Genomic DNA, 19307 nt, shown 5'->3' with positions numbered 1-19307 from the left:
CTGCTTTGAGCTGGGAACGATGGTATTTCCAGGACACTTTAGCAGGGGTTGTTTGCGCTGTCGCCAGCGGAAAGTAAAGGTTGGTGGTGTTGGATGCTCCCCCCTGACCCGCCCGATGGAGGGACTAACTGCCAATGGCTAAAAGTGCGACGAAACCAGACCATCATGTCGCCGCTGCGCAATCTACGGTAAACCATGCACTGGATACACGGATCAGTTTCAGTTTCGACACCGCTCAAGTCTCGTCTCTGTCGCGGCTGCTGGTCCAGCGGCGGCGCAGGAATGCAAACAAGAACAGCAGGACAAGGCCCCGAGACGCAAAAGTTCCCAGCAGGTCGGAGTGACAGGGAAGGGCGGTGAGCAACGACAACGGCGCAAACAACCGCCCATACTATCGCTGCGTCACACACCGGAACGGCAGCAGCAACGAGGCATCGGGAATCTTCCTTTGGTCCAGGCTCTTCCTCGCGCACCAGATCCTTGCTACGACAACGTCTCACTGTTCTATTTTATCCATCGTTTCGTCTCACCAAACCGAGAGGATGGCTTCCCGGGTCATCTGAGCTTCCTCCCCAGCCTGTACGACTCCCACAGCCATGGCCTTCTGGAAGTGGCCACCCTCAGCGTCGCCCAAATGGCGGCGTACAACAAATTTGGCGGCCAAAAGTTCCGCGTTCAGTCATACGAGAATTATAGCCGCGCCATCCGGATGTTGCAAGACCTCATGAAATCCGAAGAGCAAGCCACCGATGACAAAGTCATAACGTCGGTGTTGCTCCTCTGCATGCTAAACGACATCTGCGGCGAACAAGCCGGTGGCGCCCGCGAGCACGCTCCTGGGCTTTACTACCTCGTGGAGAAACGAGGGCTAGAGCAGATTGCGACCAGTCGGGGAGCAGAGCTCCTCTTCTTAGCTCTCATTCGGTTGGTAAGTTCTGGCGCGCTTCCATGTCAGCCCAGCTGCTGGGCACGCTGTTAGGAGGCCGTATTGACGCTTTGGCAGCATGTCTACTCCTTCACACATGACGATGACAGGTATGTCGACCCAGGGGCCATTGCTAGCGCCTGGGGCGTCTTCGATCCCCTACTGCGCGCTCTCGGCATGATGTCCAAGACGCTGGTGCTCCGACATCAGCTGCTCTCAGGGAGTGTTTATCTCGATGCCGAGGAACAATTATCCGTGATACAAAAGTGCTCTGAGACGCTGGACGACTTCCATCGTTGGGATATCGAAGCAGCAGATTATTGGCAGAGCATGTTCAAGGGGCTCGGGTCGCCGACGGCACTGGGTCAGGTTGCATCTGGGACGACGCACTACGACGTCGAAACGGCTTGCACTATCATTTTGATCCGGTCTGCGCGTCTCATCTTGCTGATGAGCATGATCACGCACCACTATCAACAAGAGCAAGGGGGCGGTGTCGGGGGGATGTTGGGCGAGTATCTCCCATTTCTTGAGATGGATGTCGCCACTGTGATAGACGACATCCTCGCGACCGTGCCATACGCACTTGGCGATGTTGCTCCTGGTGGACTCCCCGGGACCGTCCCCCACGACGGGGCTGCCGCCATAGTCATCGTTCATTCGATTCGGCTGGTGTCATCCTGCGCGTACGTGACACCAGATCAGAGCATAAAGGCGACGGAGATTTTGGCTCGGCTTAACGCCGGCATCGGGATTCGAGCCGCGGTAGTCGTGGGGGATGAGGATATCAATAAAACCAAATGGGCACAGCAACAGATCTCGTTGCGTTCGTGGATACACCCGACCGCGGGATGGAGTCCCGGCTCGGCAGAAGACACTCTTTGTCCTGTGGTAGGCACTCCACCACAACCTGCAGTGACGGGTCCAGCGCAAGGTGGAAACCCAGTGCTGGATTTCGGATACATCATCGGCTCTTGACTTGGGATCATGTGTTTTCGCCTTCCACTTGGATTGGGAACAAATTTGGGTCTCTGTCATTCCAGCTTTATTTAACTAACACGATGTTAATCCGCGGGTTTATTGTATTCGTTGTCTCTACGATTTAGGTACCTAATCACAAGTGATGGTCAAAGTACGACCTGAGTCCCTAGGGAGCAAGTAGAACCCCCCCCCCCCCCCCCCCCCCCGGGACGCGATCTGGTAGGTGACTAGGCAAATGCCGCAAATCCCAAGCAACACAAGCGTGAGGTTCATTTGCGGCACGCCTCGTTATCTTCTTTGCAGGCGGTAGCTCCTCGGCTCCGTCCCGAAGGATCGATCACAACCGTCGCGTGGCTCTACCCGTTCCGCGGAGAATGTCTCAACCTCGCACACTAAGCTGAATGGGGATGGTGCTTGCGACCTGCGCGAGCTGGGGTAGCGTCGTAATCCAAAATCCTGGGACGAAGGACATGCTCTCCTTTCCGAAGTCCAAGTGGGGCTTCCAGGACACTTTGATCGACACAAGCAGCGGCATCCGGGGATGAACTTGTATGTACACTCCACTGCGTGATGCTTCTTCGTTGTGGAGGCGGCTTCCCGCCGTTGGCAACTATTCTCCCTTCCCCATCGAACGCGCGTCGCGGGAGTCAGCAAGCGGGTAGAAACTAGCAGTTGGCCTTACTTGGTTCATTCTTCCCAATACCATTCCTAAGTTACCCCCGAACAAGTCCATATTAAACTCTGCTCGTACCCTCCCTTCGCCAGGCAAACATCATCACCACTGTTGTGTCTTTCTCCTCGATGGAACTCCGCTGGCAGTCTCACCCCCTTTCTAACTAGCACTCGCGGCGCACATCATGGCTATTGCTTCCCGTATTTTTAGCCTTCCTGGCCTTACCATCGCTGGGGCCGTTGAATATCTTGTAATTGTCAAGTTACTGCCAGACCACTTCGGTTTACATGATGGGTTCACAGCCATCGTCAGCACAATCCTGGTCAACTATGTTTTGGGAATCGTTTTTTGGGCACTCCTGTATCCCAACCTCTTCAGCCCTCTTCGGCGAATCCCAGGACCAAAAGTAAGTGAACCCCGAAGGGATTTGTTCCCAGAGAATGCTCACCAAGTTCTTTGCAGGCAATCATCAGCGCTGCTTATCGGACCCTCCTCGTCAAAGAAGGGCCTGCTGGAGACCTGTTCCTTGACCTAGTCAAACGGTATCCGGATCAAGATTTGGTCGTCTTGGATGCTTTCAGGCGACATATCCTCGTCGCTAAACCTCGGCTGCTGGCCGACCTGTTTTCGCACAAATGCTACGACTTCGCCAAACCGAGGAGGATCGCTTCGTTTTTGCGCCTCGTCATTGGGGAAGGCCTCATCACCCTGGAAGAGGACAAGCATAAGTTCCTCCGTAAAAACACCTTGCCTGCTTTCCACGCCCGGCACATAACGGATCTGTACCCCATGATGTGGACCAAGGCCGGCATCTTGACCAGAAGACTCCGAAGCGAGATTGCCAACGGCGCCACCAGTGAGTCAAAGGGCTCGGCCGTGCTCGAATTGACTGGATGGGCTAGCAAAGTCACTCTCGACATCATCGGTATTGCCGGTATGGGTCGTGAGATAAACGCGGTGGAGAAATCGAGCGATCCTCTTCAGGAACTGTATGAGGAACTGCTGGAACCGGACCGGGAGAAGATCGTATTCTCCGCCTTGAACCTGGCTTTTGGCTTCTCCCTCATCAGGCTGCTGCCGTGGAAGATGAACAAGCTCTTCGTTTACCTGACCACATCACTTGACAACATCTGCAGAGATCTGATCAAGGAGAAGAGGCACGCAATCGTCCAGAAGGATGATGACCACTTCGACATCTTGTCCCTTCTGATCAAGTCCAACAACTTTGACGACGAGGTCCTCAAAGACCAGCTTCTCACCTTCCTGGCTGCAGGGTATGTCAAATCATTGAACGCAATTCCCACTTCGCTACTGACCCATGTCTCCTAGTCACGAAACCACAGCCTCGGCCCTCACCTGGTCAGCGTACCTCCTTGCCAAGCATCCCGAAATCCAAAAGAAACTACGGGACGAGGTCACGGAGGCACTCGGGAAAGATCCCATTTCCGGCGAGCCTTCAGCTGACCTTACCGGTCTACTCAAGCAAATGCCCTACCTGAACGGCATCATGCATGAGACGCTGCGGCTATACCCCACCGTCCCAGTGACCATGCGTGAGGCGCTCCGCGACACCAGCATAGGGGAGCAGTTCATTCCAAAGGGCACTGAGATGGTCATCTCCATCTGGCAGATCAACCGCTCGCCCGAGATCTGGGGTCCGGATGCGGGCGCCTTCCGTCCCGAGAGATGGATCAACGCCGATGACGGGAAGACGAATCGGCACGGTGGTGCCAAGAGCAATTATGACTTCCTGACCTTCCTGCAGGGGCCGCGGAGTTGCATCGGCCAGGAGTTTGCAAAGGCCGAGATGCGGTGTCTGCTCGCGGCGCTGGTGACAACCTTTTCGTGGGACCTGGCTATGGATGAGTCAAAGGTTGTTCCCAGGGGAGTTATCACTATCAAGCCCGAACACGGCATGTACTTGAGGATGCGGCCTCTGGATCGTGTGGATTGACAGGAATTCTTTTGTGGTTTTACCACAGCAGAAATGTGAAAATATGGTCAATCTTCCATCACTCAAAAAATGCCGCAAGGTTGAGATCGCAACTCATCAAGGTCCAAAGGATCCTTCTTCCTTCATTTGTTGTTGAAAACGTCAAGGCTGCTGAGGCAGTAAACACACTGTTGGTTGGCCAAGGGGTAAAACCCCCTCTCTCCCTTACTCCCGGGTAACGATATGCTTCGTGGTAAACATCCCCTCACGAGTCTGACAGCTCCCTGTGTCAGGATCATCCCCAGCTGCACACCGCCGAGCCCACCTCCCCGCACTCCATAAATTGCGCGGGGTTCTTGTTTTGTGCGTTCATTGGTAGGTTGTGGAAAAAACGGGGTATTCGCCGTTTGGTTTTATCGAGTGGAGGGAAGACCCGGTTTTGTCATGGCTGAGTCAGGGGACTTGTCTTCATCCACGAACTACAAGCTCAATTCTTTGCCCTCCGAGCCCTGCGAACCCTGAAGACATACGATTAGTATTTCATTCCCTGGTTGTTTCCATATTCGGCTGCTGTAAACAGGTCTTAACATAGCGGAAACCAGCCGACGGACCTTAGCATTGGAGATGGCGGACGAGGCGGTTGTGAAGACCGATCTTTTGATCGTAGGGGCAGGTCCCGCTGGAGCCTCCCTTGCTTGCTTCCTTGCCGCTCATGGTATGTTCGGGTACCTCCCCGGTGGCTTGGGCGGGGAGAAGTCTGTGTGTCCGCGTGCAGGCACTTAATCTGGGTCTTGCGAGAAACTGATGTGTTTCTAACACTGTCTTTAATGCAGGCAGAAAGGGTATCCTAATCGCCGCGGCGCCGGGCACGGCAGAGACACCACGTGCTCATATTACAAACATGGCCGGACTTGGTGTGTAATCTAGGCCAGCAACAAACTCGAATCAGCTTTAGCTAACAATGATTGGGGTAGAATGTTTGCGGGATGTCGGCCTTGAGCGGGACTGTCTGGACGTTGCCACGCCTAGCCACAACATGGCACATACCAGATGGTGCCGTAGTATGGCTGGGGAGGAGTTTGCCAGAGTGTACTCGTGGGGTCACGACCCAAAACATAAAGTAAGGGACCAGCCCGGGACACTGCCTGGCCGAGTCGCAATCGGAATGCGGTGCAACCCTCGACTCCGTCTCTCCGAAGTACGTCACCACACTGACACGACGAGCTAGGGTGACTATGAGGCGGCTAGCCCTTGCAACCATGTCGACCTACCCCAAACACTGCTGGAGCCAATCCTTACCAAGAGGGCAATCCATGAAGGCTGGACGCTTCGGTTCAACACAAAACTGATCGGCCTCACTCGGCCGTCTCCAGACCTCGTCATCTCGGAGGTCCTTGACGAACTGACCCAAAAGACATACAAGATCCATTCTCGGTACTTGTTTGGTTGCGATGGTGCTAGGAGCCAGGTCGTCCGTGAGCTAAAGATCCCGCTCATCAAGAAGCCCGGGCAGGGGCTGGCTTTGAACGTCCTGGTGAAAGCAGACATGTCACATTTTATCGCGAACCGTATCGGCAACTTGCACTGGGTGTTCCGTCCCGAGGAGATGAATACCCCTCCTTGGGGATGGGCCGCCGTTGTTCGCATGGTGCGGCCGTGGAACGAGTGGATGTTCATCTTCCTCCCTGCCCCCGGTGCTGACCTGGCCGCGGATGCAATGGACGCGACCAACGAGGAGTACCTGGAGAGGGTGAAGGAACTTATTGGGGATGACTCGGTCAAAGTTGAACTATTGCACGCCAGTAAATGGTGGATCAACGAAATCGTGGCCGAGCATTACTCTGATGGCAACGTGTGAGTCTTGAGACTCCAGGCCCGCCTCTGCTCGCCCCCTTGCTGACTTATCTTGAACTAGTTTCTGCCTCGGTGACGCAGTGCATCGGCATCCGCCGTTCAACGGCCTAGGATCTAATACCTGTATCCAAGATGCTTTCAACCTCGCGTGGAAGATTGACTACGTCATGTCCGGCAAGGCAGGGCCGCAACTGCTGGAATCTTTTAGCAAGGAACGCCAGCCTGTCGGGGTGGATATCATCACCCGGGCGAACCAAGGCCTCCGGGATCATATCCAATGGCAGCAGGCGATGGGGGTTCTCGAGACCGACGAGGCTAAACGCCTCGAGATCCTAGCAGAGTTCGACGACCAGGGCGAGAAGGGCCACAAAAGAAGACAAGCTTTCCAGGAGGCCATTGAAAATACCACGACCGAGTTCCACGGCCTCGGCATCGAAATGAACCAGCGCTACGAATCGGATGCCGTGTACCTGACCGACCAGGGCCCGCCGCCGGTCCTGCCCGAAGGGGCATGCAAAGTCAAGACACACCAGATCACGACGTACCCCGGCCGCCGCCTGCCCCACGTCTGGCTTAACAAACGACTTCCCACCAAGCCGATCTCAACCATTGACTTGGCGGGACACGGCCGCTTCTGTTTGCTGACCGGCTCGGGGGGGCAACAGTGGAAGGATGCCGCTCGGTCCGTTTTCGTAACCACAGGGGTCGAAATCGTCGCGTACTCGATCGGTTGGAGGCAGGACTTTGAAGATGTCTATTTCGACTGGGCCAAAAAGCGCGAGGTGGATGAAAATGGGTGCGTCTTGGTTCGCCCTGATAGATTTGTAGCGTGGAGGTCGCGTGGCATGAGTGCGGACCCAGAAAAGAAGCTTGAGGAGGTGATGAGGACAATCCTCGCGTTATAGAACTTGTAGGACGGGTCAAGGTTGGGAATTAGAAAGGAATGTTCATTGTGACACTCGATATATTGGACTTCATGAGGCAACTAAGTCGTTGAAGATCATTGAGCTCCTCGGGAAGGACGGTGCATGAGGGGCTTGGAAGGTTTCGTTGGATACCTAATTGGTACAGAATACTCGATTTGTAAAGGATATCCAACATAACGCAACCCCTTGGCTGTCGCCACATGGATCTAGTGTATTATGTCAAATCGCAGTTTTGTGAAAACCACCACGCAATTACGCAACATGCAATTTCTCATACCTCGCCTGCTCGCTTCCTTGGTTTTGCTCGACCATTTGATAACAAGGTCGGAAACCACGGGACCTGAATGTGTTTGGTCGATGTCTTGGCTGTATCATGACGTCGACGATGCTCCCTTGGCTAGACTTCATTCGCCCAACCGTTGGCGACACCCGAGCCTTGCACCACCTTGGATTGGTACACCAATGGGGTAGCGAATGCCGTCAGCGGCACTTATCCTGCACCACATGAGTGGTGTTTCCAGTGGCGACCATGGCATAAAATCTTGGCAGATTCACGTCTGGGCCACCACCCGCCATCCAAATGATCTTCGCCGTTATTCGCCCAACATGCAATATCTGACGTGGGTTGTCATGCGTCCATCACAAGTGCGCGATGTCAAGGCAAAACTGGAAAAGGCGTCATAGCCAATAAAATGGGTGCAAGTGATATAAAGGGTCATCTTCGAGGACTTGCTCCCCGGGCCGTCCAACAATTCCATGCCATTGCCAGTAAACTCTCAACACCACTGACGCCCCCATATTCTCCGACCCAACTCCTATCATTGCTAAAGCAGGCGGCAGCGCCCGATCATACACCATGGTCCACGGAGACACTCGCGCCCGCACAGGGCTCACCACTTTCTTGCTTGCGAGCAGCGCGCTAGTATGGGTTTCGGCCGTGATCGTGATGGGTATTCTTGCCTACCTCGTCTCACTCGGATGGGGCGGAGACCATATCATCTACGAACTTGTGATTGTACGTCGTGGGATACTAAGTTCTACGGTTCACAGCCTGTGAGGAATGGGCGAACAGTGACTAACCCCGATATTTGACAGTCTGTTCTCACGACGGCGTTCTTCCCCTTGGCTTTCTTCCTCGTCGTCTCGCCAGGCTTCATTCTCCTTTTCAACTTGATCTTCTCGTACCTTTGGATCGTCGCCGTCTCCTTCACCGCTTCCGACTGGAGCAATAGTCACTCCAACCTGCTGCTCGCGGTTGAGGCCTTCAGTTTCATTGCATTGTGAGTGTCATTTTTGATGATAGGAATTTGACTGGCTTGGAAGTGGTGCTGACAGGTACTGCAGCTTCTTCCTCTTTTTCAACATTCTTTACGATTGGCACTACGGTTTCTACCGGACTGGTGTTCGTTCGCGGGCCGTCGTCTAAGGTCAGAACCCAGCCATCCAAGGAGGTACACAGCAGTTCCGTGCTCCTGGCCTAACAACAAGGTGCCAAGGATCTACGAGACCAAGGCAATGATAAATAAATAATAATGATGGATGCTTTCTAAACGCCCTAGGAAAGGGGAATGGGGAGAGAAGCTATTTGTTTTATTTCATTTTCTTCATTATTAAGGAGCCAGGAAATACTTGTGGCCTTGATCTGTCGGATTATTTAGCGCGGCCTTTTGGAGATACATGTTGCAAATATTCATGCTTCTCTTCATGTCCGAGTCCCAAGTCCGAGTCTCTGAGTGAATCATCCGTATCACGTTGCTTGGTAGGTGTCTCTCGGACTTAACGATCGGGATTGAGTTGCCGCTGGCGTTTTCCTGCATTTAACAAGGACCATCGGGATGTAACCTGCCAGAGCGCACCCATGCTTCTGCAATAGTGCGGCACAGCCTATCATGGAGTGTAATTACACTCGTTGAAATCCGTTGCCCATAAGAGGAACAGTGCCCGGAGCCGGGCCGAGCAGGTTTTGTTGGAAACATCATCAAAGAGCTGAACCATGCGTGCCCGTCGTACATGCCTACAACATGTCGAATCGAATCTCACAAAACTTGGCTCTGGCGCTGTGCCTGCAATTGGCGGGCCTCACTCAGGGTCATGTCGTCATAACCTATCCAGGCTGGAGGGGTAATAACCTAGGCCGCACTGACGAGTTTCCATTTGGGATGCAATGGATGTATCCGTGTACGTACATACTGGCGGACCCTTGGTGATGGGGATGGCGATGGCTTACTGACGATCCTTGATATCCCTAACCTAGGCGGCGGGCTCCCCGTTACAACAAACCGCACGCATTGGCCCATCGGGGGTGGTGCAGTTGCGTTCCAACCAGGCTGGTTTACTGGTCATGCTTCGGCGTTGATATATATCAACATTGGATTGGGCGAGCAGCCAGAGAATTACTCACAGCCCATCGTCAAGTTCCATCTCCAGGGTCCAACGGATAACCCGTATCCGGGCTCAGTTTGTCTTCCCCAGCTCACGCTTCCTGATGATGTGAGGAAGCAGGTCAAGAGCGGAGACCTTGCGACGATTCAAGTGATTGAAGCGGCAAAGCATGGCGCTGGATTGTTCACTGTGAGTGCAGCCGCAGTGGATTGATGCCGTCGGTCCCTCGGTGGATGGAGCTGACCGATGACAGTGTGCCGACATCATCTTTACCGACGACAACGACAAGGTACCCGAAGTTAACGAGCGCAATTGCTTCAACTCAACCAACATCAGGATCTCCGATGTTGTAATACTCGGGTCCCAAGAACTTCCCTCAGCTTGCGCAGGCATCGGATCGACGGCTGCCGCAGCGGTCACAGACTCAACGGACACGTGGGGTTGGGCATGCGAGTCAAATGGACGGTCGGGGTTGTTTAGCACATCGGGCGTGGGTTACAGTTGCCCATCGTCGACGACAATTTCCACCCCAACTTCGACTCCAAACGCGTCGGTGGACGAGAACAAGGCGCAGAGCACGAGGGACAAGAGCGGTGGGATGGTTGTGGCAGCCATTTCCCTGATCTCAGGAGTTTTTATGCTGTTACTTTGAGAGAAATAAGTCGCTGTATTGGCCATTAGTTGATGATGGAATTGTGGTGTCACTTTGGCAACCAACTTGGAATTGACAACTGTTTTTGCAATGTTATTGTTCACGGAAGAATGGGGAAGAATGCGCGGCACAGGGCCAAGACTTTCCCTGCCTCTTCGCGCCATGACAGGTCCGAACTTTCCTTTTTTAGTAAGTGGGGTGAGACAACAGACCCCGCAGCGCGTACCCCTGTATGAACACCCGAACGCGTCTTATAGCTCGACCATGTGCGTCAGTTGCGAGCTTTTGGGAGCCTGTCGATGTCACAACTACTCAACTTTTTCTGACAACCACAATCCATTGCGGGTGGTATCCCCGAGATTCTCACAAGTCTACACCATGAAGGTCATTCCAAGCCCCATCTTGGCCACCAAAGCCACCCCCCATGCGCGCCACGGTCAGGGTTCTGCTTCTTCTCCCCGAGTTCCTTCCATCCTCGCTCGCCACCCGATCCAAGTTGACTTCGTTCGGCCTCAACGTCCTGCCATCGTTCCTGGGAATAACCGCGCGGCCCAACACATACGCCGGAACTCCGGGTCCAAGTACTCGATCTCGGATGCCAAAGTCAACAAACCCGCCAGCCACCTACATCGAACCAGGGTTGGGCTGTGGCTTGAAAACATTGAGGCATCACACGGATTGCCTTCCCCAACCCTAGATCATCAGTCACCTTACTCGCCCTCTCGACGGAGGTCGATGTCTCTTGGCACAGCCTCACCGCATGGAACCAAGTTTACGAGAAATGCCAATGCTCCTCGGGTTCCGCTAGCCGACATCACATCGCTAGTGTTGGCAGCTGATTGCCCCACTACCTTTTATGCATCTGAGGCTGCCGATGCCCATTCACAGTCATCAACAAGCCTTGCATCAGATCTCTCCGGAGCAGTCGACATGTTAACCACAGACGAGGCGAAACGGCTGCTTCTCATGTCAGCCCAGTCCAATATGTCATTGGCCGAGGCCATCCGGGGGATCGCCATAAGCCGTTCCCAGACAGAATCGAGTCAATCGACCCAGCAAGTGGAGCCGGATTACTTGGCCGACACCTTTGTGTTCGATGAGCACCTCTACTAGGGCGCAACACGGCACATTGGTCACGAAACAGCTTTACATAACCGCAGCCGACGCTCACTCTCCGCTTCAGACCCTGAGGACAGTGGCGTCTGGCGCGGCATGATCAGTTAAAAGGCGGCGGGGTTCACAGCCTACACGCGCAGACAGACACGCCGTGCTCAACCGATGGTAAGTGTGGTCCCCGGTCTTCCGAGGAAGCGTGTCGCAAATTCCATGGGACAACCTAACGAACGAGAGTAGTAGCATCCCTTTGGCTCAGGTGTCTACCTAGCCATAGTCTGACCACCGCCCGACGCGTTGCGGAAGTCTAGCGACAGCCTATGTGCAGCCGATCTGACATTCGCTCTCGAGTCAGAGCCCACTCGGGTGCTATGTCGTGGTGATTGGGATGTGAGGCGGGGAGAAGCGAGTAACCTCGAAAACACGTCGAAAAAGAACGTTGTTAGAGGGCTCAGGGGGGATTCAAGGATGATCCACAGCCTCGGTCACTTATCTCGGTTTCTCCGCGCGAGGGTAGGCGTGGAACGCCTGCAGAAAGCACTGAACGGATTGCGGCCGTAAGTGGCAGCGGGAACCCGGCAAATTCTGGGGTGGGATGAGATGCTGCCTGGTGGCAACATCCGAGAAGATAAAGGGAATCACGATCCTTACCACTATTTACTATGTAGTTGAAACCGTACGTAAAGAAACCACGGAACTTCACTGTAATTCCTGGGCCCCGCAAGGAGGTTCTGGGACATGCCTCCCTCCCTTGTTTGCCTCTGTACGGTTCTGGCCGCACAAGTCCTCGGCCTCCTCATCGGCCCTAACGTCTAATTCGGCATGCTTGAAGCGTCAGCCCCGATGCTTGCATAGTTGCTGACAAGCAAGGCTCCGAAACCAAGTATCAACAATCATTCATTCTGATTCACCCTTCTGACGATATCCTTAGTGTGACTCTGCTCGTTCAACCCCAAACCTAACAATACCAACCCCTACTTAATATTATCATCCCTTTCCGGTTCTCGGGCTCTCTCCAATCTTCATGTCCCAGTCACCGAGCTCTGTTGTGAATGTGAGGAGTACGCTGGGGAGTATTTTAGCCAGTGCCATTTTGAAGGGTAAGGAACCCATGTAATTGTGGCAAGGGGACAGCATAAGGTGAGAAACAGGAACGTATCGTGGTCGCTGAGCATTTGACGGGTTCAGGCAAGCTCAGGCGCCTTACCATCCTCCTGGTAGTACCGCCCGTACAGATACCGCCGTTGGTGTGTGATCTGGGGGCAAACCTATTCGTCTCGCTAGCTGATGCTGGTTTCTTAAAACGATGCGTGGTCAAACTCCCGTGTCATGGGCAATTTATGGACTATTCAGATTTATTATACAAAGTTCAACAGTACAGTAGACAAAAACGACCGCTCAGCTTCATTTTAGTAACACTTCCATGTACAACGACTCACGTCATAACAAAACATCTTCAACACACCGTGGACCTTTCCCTTGTTAGAGAGTGGTCAACTCCGGCGTACCCTCAGCCCGTGGGAAGGAGAACTTGGTCTCCACGAAGACTTTCTGGATGTTGTCTTCCTTGGAGTCAAACTTGTAGTAGACCTTGTCGATATCATCGATGCGGAAGCGGTGTGAGAGCATCTGGGTCGGGTCTAGTTCGCCTTGTTGGATCTTGGACAGAAGCCCCTCCCAGTATTTCATGACAGGGGCCTGGCCGTTACCGATTAGACGAATACCGCGTTGCATCAAAGATCCCACATTGAGGTGGTTGGTCTTGTCCCTCATCAGCACAGGCATCATCAATCAACCTGGAGAAATAAGACTCTTTTTTCACTTACGTATCCCACATACACTCCCGTGATTCCAGCCCGGCCGTAATTCCTCACGCCCTCGATCATCTCGTTGAGGATCTCGCTGGTGTCCGTCTCGGCACCGAGCGACATCTCCAGCCAGTGCATCCAACCCTTGGCATACTCGCCGGCTGCGCACTCGATGGCCACGTCTGGCCCGCGCCCGCCGCACAGCTCCTTGAGCTTACTGACCACTGTCTCCTTGTTCGTAATGCCAAAGCTGAGCTTTTTGTAGTCGAGTACTTGGAGCTTGTCCTTGTGTTCGGCGGGCCAGCGTTGAGATATGGCAGACAGTCGGGGTTCGGTGTCGATGACAATGACCTTGCTGGCACCCTCCCCCAGAGCAAAGACACCGGCCATTTGACCGATGGGCCCAGCACCGAAGATGGCTACTTGATCACCGGGGTAGACAGCAGTGTCCTTGACGGCGTTGTAGGCGGTGGGAAGGACATCGGAAAGGTAAAGAGCTGGGCGCGGTTAGACAAGATAAACGCGTGACATGCGCAAGGTAACTAGTAGCAAAGACGTACCCTTTTCATCTGGAACACCGTCCGGTATCTCTAGAAGGTTGGCGTCCGCGATCGGTACCCGCACGTATTCGGCTTGGCCGCCAGCGAAACCGCCCGTGAAATGCGAGTACCCAAACAAGCCAGCCGTGCGGGAGCCGTACATGGCCTTGGCGGTTGTGTTGGAGTTGGTCTTCTCACACTGCGAGGAAAGCTTTTGCTTGCAATAGAAGCACTGTCCCCAAGCTAGCCGTTAGCAGTAGGCCACGCAAAAGAGGGTGGGTTGTATTCGGGTGTTTACCTCTCCACACGTAATCTGGAAGGCGGCGACATATCGCTTTCCGACCTTGATGTTCTTCACCGCCGGTCCAACTTGGTCGACGACGCCACAGAACTCGTGTCCGAGGATGTCGCCCTTGCTCATCTGGATGATGGCGCCGTGAAGCAAGTGCAAGTCACTCCCACAGACGGTAGTTCCAGTGACCTTCAGAATCACATCCTGGTCCTCCAAGATTCTGGGTTTTGCAACCTCAACTGTTGTTGAAAGGCGACTCGTGTCAGTGTCTAACTAGTGTATCCTCAACCTCGGGTCCGGTGTCCGGGGCCACGCACCGACTTCGACCTTCTGCTTGCCCTGCCATACCAATGCCTTCATTTTTTCGTTTGGATCGCCACTCCCTTCGTAGTTGGAAACGTCTTGTTTGATGTTCTCCTTTCCGTGTCCGATGGCCTTTTCGACCATGTAGGCTGCTTGTGATGCCATTGCGGTTCTGGTTTGGTGGGCTTGGTTTGAAAGCACAGTAGTACAAATCCCTGGGACTGGTAGCTGTAAGATATACAGGTCTTGATTGATGGCTACGTTATTGATTGATGGCTACGTCAAATACGGCGCGAAGTGGCACTCTACGATGTTGAAACCACTCTTTTTCTATGAATGGTTGGTTGTGCTTGCAGCGCTGAACCGCGCTGACTAGAACGTAAGGGGCCAAGCATCGTCATCATCTGAAGTTGGCGAAACTCGGTTCGTTTTTATTGGGCGTTGGAGCCACGAATTCAGGTAAACGGCGAGCACGGGAGGCCGATGACGATGTGGACCCCTTAACCCCCTAGCTGTCATTGGTACCTTGCTAGAAAACGGAAAGTTGAAGGAGTGGGGGGCAAGGGGGGGAAGCTGGGTATACCAGAACTTTGCCTCTGTACCTCAGTACTTTCACTACTTTTTCTGATGCTCGACCCCACTATGGGCACGACACGGTACGTCCGGTCAAGATCGACATACGTCTCTGTGAACAGCTCGAATCCGGCTGCTGTCTGGGACTCTGGATTCTGTGGGTAATGACGTCATGGTTTGAAGATGGGACGACGTCACGGTTTAAACTTGAAGATGGGACCATGGGGCCACACACCCCCTCCCCGTCCTGCCAACGCCACCTCTCCTTATAATTACAATTCCTCAAAGCTCCTAACAACCTTGAATCCATCAAATCAGAATTGACCGTAACTCCACACCATGCTGATGGTTCTAAGTGTTCTTTGAAGCCAACCTAACTGTAACAAGAAGCTGTGCCAGAGCAATGGACATATAGGATGACAGGTATACCGACAGCCGAAGGCCAAAACGACCCAGAAGGTCCAGCCTTTTCAGTCAAAATCATGTGAAGCCCCCACTGCGTAACCGTCGGTTTCTTCCATGGGTTTGTCGCAACAAGTCCATCTTTCCTCCTCCTCATACTCGAACTTGCCATTGTGGGATGTGACGCGCGTGACTCTTACTTGGTATTTGCCTGCCAGAGGGACTGCCGAACATGGCCAAGGCCGTCAATTATGTTGGCTGGGTCCCGTCGGGAAAGGACATGATGACTCTTGGTTGTTGTCGTTTCCAACAATAAGGTATTATCGGTTGTCCCGTAAGCTCACCGTGATATCGACATTGGGAAACGTTATTAAGTGAGGCAAGAATGAGAGAAGTCGACTACCTAGCCAACTATTAAACCAAACTCGAAATTTTGGCAGAAATTATCAGGGATTTCCCCCTTTCGATATCAGATGGAAATGTATTCTGGACTCTAAGAAAGACGCGATGGCTCGAAATCCAGCAATGTTGATTGAGCTTGAACTCATGACGGGAAGCAGACTGCAAGATTTAAGAGGGAGGGGAACTGGGAGGAACGGGGAACCGGCACTCCAAAGAGAAAAAGCAGAGAACTAAACGAAAGTAAAAGGATATAAAAAACATTCGAAAGCCGCCCAGCTTGGAATCGAACCAAGGTGCCGAAGACTCTATAGACTGACAGAACGTGATCGTTAACGCCACTGTGTCAATTCAGCATGTGTTTCGCGGTTTGCAACGCATTACCACTACACCAATTGCTTGTCTTTCGAATATTGAAATCTCTTTCGTGGAATTGTACTGAAGAACCCTCTTACCCCGGCCCGTTCACCCCGGCCAGATTCAGCTGGTCGTTCAAGCGTGCAGGAAGCTTCAAGGGCCAGCCAATTCCCTTTCATAATTTACAACGCCTAACTTTTAAAAAGGCTTGTTCCGGAGCAGCTTTGTCTTTACTTTTATTATATGTAAAGCACATCACATATTGCGGCCTTGAAACAGGACAATCCCTTTCTCATACTAGCAATTACATGGTGCTACAGTTAGTCCTGGTGGATTGATGGAGGGAGAAAGTGTGTGTGCATTATAATAAAAGACTGCTGACCTGAGTCGCTCGAATTCTGGCCCTTACTGTCCTTCATTTAACGTGTTTTCGCTCCCGTCAAACCATTCCAGTCCTGCCTCAACGCTACCAACCTGACCTACCTAGCAATTCCTAATAACTTGGTTCGCCACCCTACCGGTGCCGATGTTGGAGGAAGGAGTAAAGATTATGGCGTCCCTGACGCCAACCCGCGTTTCATTGCTGGGTAAGAGAAATACACTTTCGGGTCTAGGGATCGGAATGACGGTCCTTGGGTGCCTACTTGGTGCTATCATTATAGCGGCTGTGCTCTGGTTGTTTTGCTCAACATGGGGGCGTCGCGACACAATTCCTGTGCAGAAAACGGTCACCGAACCCACAAAATCGAGGTATGGGCAACCATGGATTGATCTCGAACTCGGTAGACTGGAAGCAACAGCTCCGCCACTGCAAGAAAGCTGGCCCCGCACACGGGAAGCACTTCAGTTACAGCAAGAAAAGGGACCCGACACACGGGTAGCACCGCAGCCACAAAAAGAAAGTACGGTGGGGGGGTTTCAGAAATGGAAGGAACACCGGGATACAAGAACAAAGAACCAAAAGGAGTACAAAAAAAAGAACCGGGCCGCAACGGCAAATAACTCGAAACCGCCCCCGGTGATGAAAAGGCCAATTCCCACAGCAACGAAAACCCCGGTCCCCGCGAGAACGAGGATGCCCGTTGTCACGGAACGTGGGCGAAGATGATTACGTCAAACAAATTACCCACGGATCGTCCTGCCTTTTGTTTATACCAGAGGCACCTTGCGTGAGTGATTACCAGTCGTTTTTGCCTTGTAATAAATAGAATGCTTGAAATGATATGATTTTTGGAGAACACCCCAGTATTGAAGCTCGCCGGCTGTCCAGTTGAACTTGCTACCTGTTAGGTAGGTACCTACCTGGGCAGTGATGAGAGCACACCTGCACTTGACCCCTTCCCAAGTTGGAGCCTCCTCCTTCCGCCTCCCGCCCGCGATCTCCCAACAAAAGTCCAGGGTTTTCACAATTGTCTTTTCGCAGTTGGCTTCCTCCAAATCCCGAAGCCTGAACTCAACATTCACATTTTCTAGCAAGCAAACCTTACACCCAAACGCCATCATGGCTCATATCCTACAACAGTACCATCATCTTGTCCGATACGCCCACTGGGCATACATGAATGATGACGGCGCCCAATTCCGTTCGGCAGCGGGCGAGTTGCACGGCGATGTGAGGTTCCGCAAGCTCGAGATCGTCACGCCATTTTTCAAGGACAAACTGAAACTCCTCACCCCCAACACACACGTCCACTTGGGCCTCAGGGCTGATAACAGCGTCGTTCTTGCGTTCAGGGGGACCGATTTCCCTTTCACCGTCGAAGACCTCGTCAGTCCGACCCGGTGGTGGGGCTTCTGGGGGAACGTTTGGACCGATGTCGCTTTCCGTATGACCCAGGTCAGCTGGCTCCCCGAGGAACAATCTCCTGTCCTGGTTCACGAGGGCTTTCTGGCCGCTTTCAACAACTTGGTGGACAACGACAACAGGCTACGCGCGGCCATTCTTAATTTGGCGAGAGGCCAGCCGACAAAAATCGAGATCTGCGGCCACAGTCTTGGTGCCGCTTTGGCCGTGCTGTGCGCCTTGTAGTGCAGGACCCAATGGCCCGGAGTCGTCATCAAATGTCTCACACTTGGATCGCCACGCGTCGGCAACGCAGCGTTCTGCCAGCACTTCAACAACAGTAGCATCACCCTCTACCGCCTCGAGATGGACGGGGACCCCATTCCCACCATCCCGGATCGCTTCACCCAGGCGTTGCCCGTAAAGATGTCCGCCACCCACCCCAACTGGACTGTCAACGACAGGCAATATCATCACGTGGGCATCCCCATCGTCATTCATAGGGCCACCGGGGATAGCACCCCCAACTCGGCCGAGTTTGATGTGGAGCGCCCAGACATCACCGCCGAGGAGGACGCTGCCCCTCTCCCATTTCTACTCAGGGTCCCGTACCAGTTTGGCGGATTTTTTACATACTGGGCCATCAGGGCCACGCGCATGATCCCTGGCCTTTGGCTGTATCACGATCCTACTGGGTACGAGGCGGTCGTGCAGCGGATTGTAGAAGAGTTGCCTGGTAAGGCGGAGTCCTCCCCGTGCTTCTTTATTGATGAAACGAGGCTAACAAACGGGTAGTAGAAAATGCAGCGTGATGCTGTTGGGCTTTATGGGGGGCGGGGGGGACGAGAGAGGAAGAAGGAGGTGGGGTGGGTGGGATCTTTCATCGAGGGGCCTGATGGATATACGGACGGGAGTCCTGACGGCGCCCACTGGGATGCTGGGTACGAGCTTTCTAGGCGCTGCTCGGGTTCCCTGTCGGGGTGCTCTTATTGTTTCCTATCCGTTCTCCTTGCCATCAGTATCAGAACAGATCAGCACAAGTATCGGATAATCGGAAATGAAGGACCAGCGTTTGAGCGGTTGAACATCAGTATGGCACCTATTGGAGGTCGAGCGGATATTGATTGAAGTTTGAGTCACTGACCATCAGTTTTTGGGTGTGAAGTGAACCAAACCAAATAAGCTTTGGGCCATGCTCGTGTAAACGCAGGTCTCTGCGCTATGGGGTCTGTAGTACCGACCCTGCGCATTGTGAAGGGTCGGAACGCCAAAATCACGATCATCATGCGCGGGCCGATTAGTGTTGTACTTTAACGTAGTACAGGTGCCCTTTTTGTGTGCTCGGGGCGCCCGACAACAGAGTGCTTGTGAGAGGAGGGAGCATTTCGCATCGAAAATGGTAACACGAATGA

General features: G+C 53.3%; 7 protein-coding genes across 7 annotated transcripts; 6 read left to right on the top strand and 1 right to left on the bottom strand.

Annotated features, from left to right (window-relative positions):
* Positions 1 to 19: 19 nt before the first annotated feature.
* On the top strand, positions 20 to 1903 carry F5144DRAFT_498880 (uncharacterized protein; the record flags this gene model as incomplete). Its single annotated transcript, XM_066786292.1, has 3 exons — positions 20 to 79; positions 146 to 928; positions 1004 to 1903. The coding sequence occupies 3 exons, from the start codon at positions 20 to 22 to the stop codon at positions 1901 to 1903; spliced, it is 1743 nt and encodes a 580-aa protein (XP_066639206.1).
* An 860-nt stretch (positions 1904 to 2763) lies between these two features.
* On the top strand, positions 2764 to 4914 carry F5144DRAFT_541918 (cytochrome P450; the record flags this gene model as incomplete). Its single annotated transcript, XM_066787179.1, has 3 exons — positions 2764 to 2985; positions 3042 to 3853; positions 3909 to 4914. The coding sequence occupies 3 exons, from the start codon at positions 2764 to 2766 to the stop codon at positions 4531 to 4533; spliced, it is 1659 nt and encodes a 552-aa protein (XP_066639205.1). The 3' UTR covers positions 4534 to 4914.
* F5144DRAFT_587007 (FAD binding domain-containing protein) lies at positions 4915 to 7606 on the top strand. Its single transcript, XM_066789806.1, has 5 exons — positions 4915 to 5227; positions 5346 to 5426; positions 5487 to 5632; positions 5741 to 6366; positions 6428 to 7606. The coding sequence occupies exons 1-5, from the start codon at positions 5137 to 5139 to the stop codon at positions 7269 to 7271; spliced, it is 1788 nt and encodes a 595-aa protein (XP_066639204.1). The 5' UTR covers positions 4915 to 5136; the 3' UTR covers positions 7272 to 7606.
* Positions 7607 to 7826: 220 nt separating this feature from the next.
* Positions 7827 to 9028, top strand: F5144DRAFT_587005 (uncharacterized protein). Its single transcript, XM_066789805.1, has 3 exons — positions 7827 to 8307; positions 8388 to 8572; positions 8637 to 9028. Exons 1-3 carry the CDS (start codon positions 8149 to 8151, stop codon positions 8716 to 8718), a joined length of 426 nt encoding a protein of 141 aa, XP_066639203.1. The 5' UTR covers positions 7827 to 8148; the 3' UTR covers positions 8719 to 9028.
* Positions 9029 to 9313: 285 nt separating this feature from the next.
* Positions 9314 to 11439, top strand: F5144DRAFT_596597 (uncharacterized protein; the record flags this gene model as incomplete). Its single annotated transcript, XM_066790816.1, has 4 exons — positions 9314 to 9470; positions 9547 to 9863; position 9928; positions 10496 to 11439. 4 exons carry the CDS (start codon positions 9314 to 9316, stop codon positions 11437 to 11439), a joined length of 1419 nt encoding a protein of 472 aa, XP_066639202.1.
* A 1331-nt stretch (positions 11440 to 12770) lies between these two features.
* F5144DRAFT_633835 (chaperonin 10-like protein) lies at positions 12771 to 14602 on the bottom strand. Its single transcript, XM_066792558.1, has 5 exons — positions 14396 to 14602; positions 14085 to 14317; positions 13808 to 14018; positions 13266 to 13744; positions 12771 to 13200 (listed from the first exon to the last, which is right to left on the bottom strand). Exons 1-5 carry the CDS (start codon positions 14544 to 14546, stop codon positions 12922 to 12924), a joined length of 1353 nt encoding a protein of 450 aa, XP_066639201.1. The 5' UTR covers positions 14547 to 14602; the 3' UTR covers positions 12771 to 12921.
* Positions 14603 to 17492: 2890 nt separating this feature from the next.
* Positions 17493 to 18707, top strand: F5144DRAFT_633834 (uncharacterized protein; the record flags this gene model as incomplete). Its single annotated transcript, XM_066792557.1, has 3 exons — positions 17493 to 18128; positions 18237 to 18631; positions 18691 to 18707. The coding sequence occupies exons 1-3, from the start codon at positions 17614 to 17616 to the stop codon at positions 18705 to 18707; spliced, it is 927 nt and encodes a 308-aa protein (XP_066639200.1). The 5' UTR covers positions 17493 to 17613.
* Between the last annotated feature and the right edge of the window lie 600 nt (positions 18708 to 19307).

The sequence above is a fragment of the Chaetomium tenue genome (genome assembly GCF_020726465.1).
Source record: "Chaetomium tenue strain MPI-SDFR-AT-0079 chromosome Unknown F5144scaffold_7, whole genome shotgun sequence".
Classification (NCBI taxonomy): Eukaryota; Fungi; Ascomycota; class Sordariomycetes; order Sordariales; family Chaetomiaceae; genus Chaetomium; species Chaetomium tenue.
Note: the sequence above shows the minus strand (reverse complement) of the source record. Positions and strands in the feature narration are given on the sequence as shown.

Coding starts and splice junctions, on each gene's coding strand:
- F5144DRAFT_587007 (XM_066789806.1), top strand. CDS start 5,137: ATGGCGGACGAGGCGGTTGTGAAGACCGATCTTTTGATCGTAGGGGCA. Junction 5,228..5,345: donor TTGCTTCCTTGCCGCTCATG/GTATGTTCGGGT, acceptor TCTTTAATGCAG/GCAGAAAGGGTATCCTAATC. Junction 6,367..6,427: donor CATTACTCTGATGGCAACGT/GTGAGTCTTGAG, acceptor ATCTTGAACTAG/TTTCTGCCTCGGTGACGCAG.
- F5144DRAFT_633835 (XM_066792558.1), bottom strand. CDS start 14,546: ATGGCATCACAAGCAGCCTACATGGTCGAAAAGGCCATCGGACACGGA. Junction 14,019..14,084: donor TCCAGATTACGTGTGGAGAG/GTAAACACCCGA, acceptor GCTTGGGGACAG/TGCTTCTATTGCAAGCAAAA. Junction 13,201..13,265: donor CGGGAGTGTATGTGGGATAC/GTAAGTGAAAAA, acceptor ATGAGGGACAAG/ACCAACCACCTCAATGTGGG.
- F5144DRAFT_587005 (XM_066789805.1), top strand. CDS start 8,149: ATGGTCCACGGAGACACTCGCGCCCGCACAGGGCTCACCACTTTCTTG. Junction 8,308..8,387: donor TCATCTACGAACTTGTGATT/GTACGTCGTGGG, acceptor GATATTTGACAG/TCTGTTCTCACGACGGCGTT. Junction 8,573..8,636: donor GCCTTCAGTTTCATTGCATT/GTGAGTGTCATT, acceptor CAGGTACTGCAG/CTTCTTCCTCTTTTTCAACA.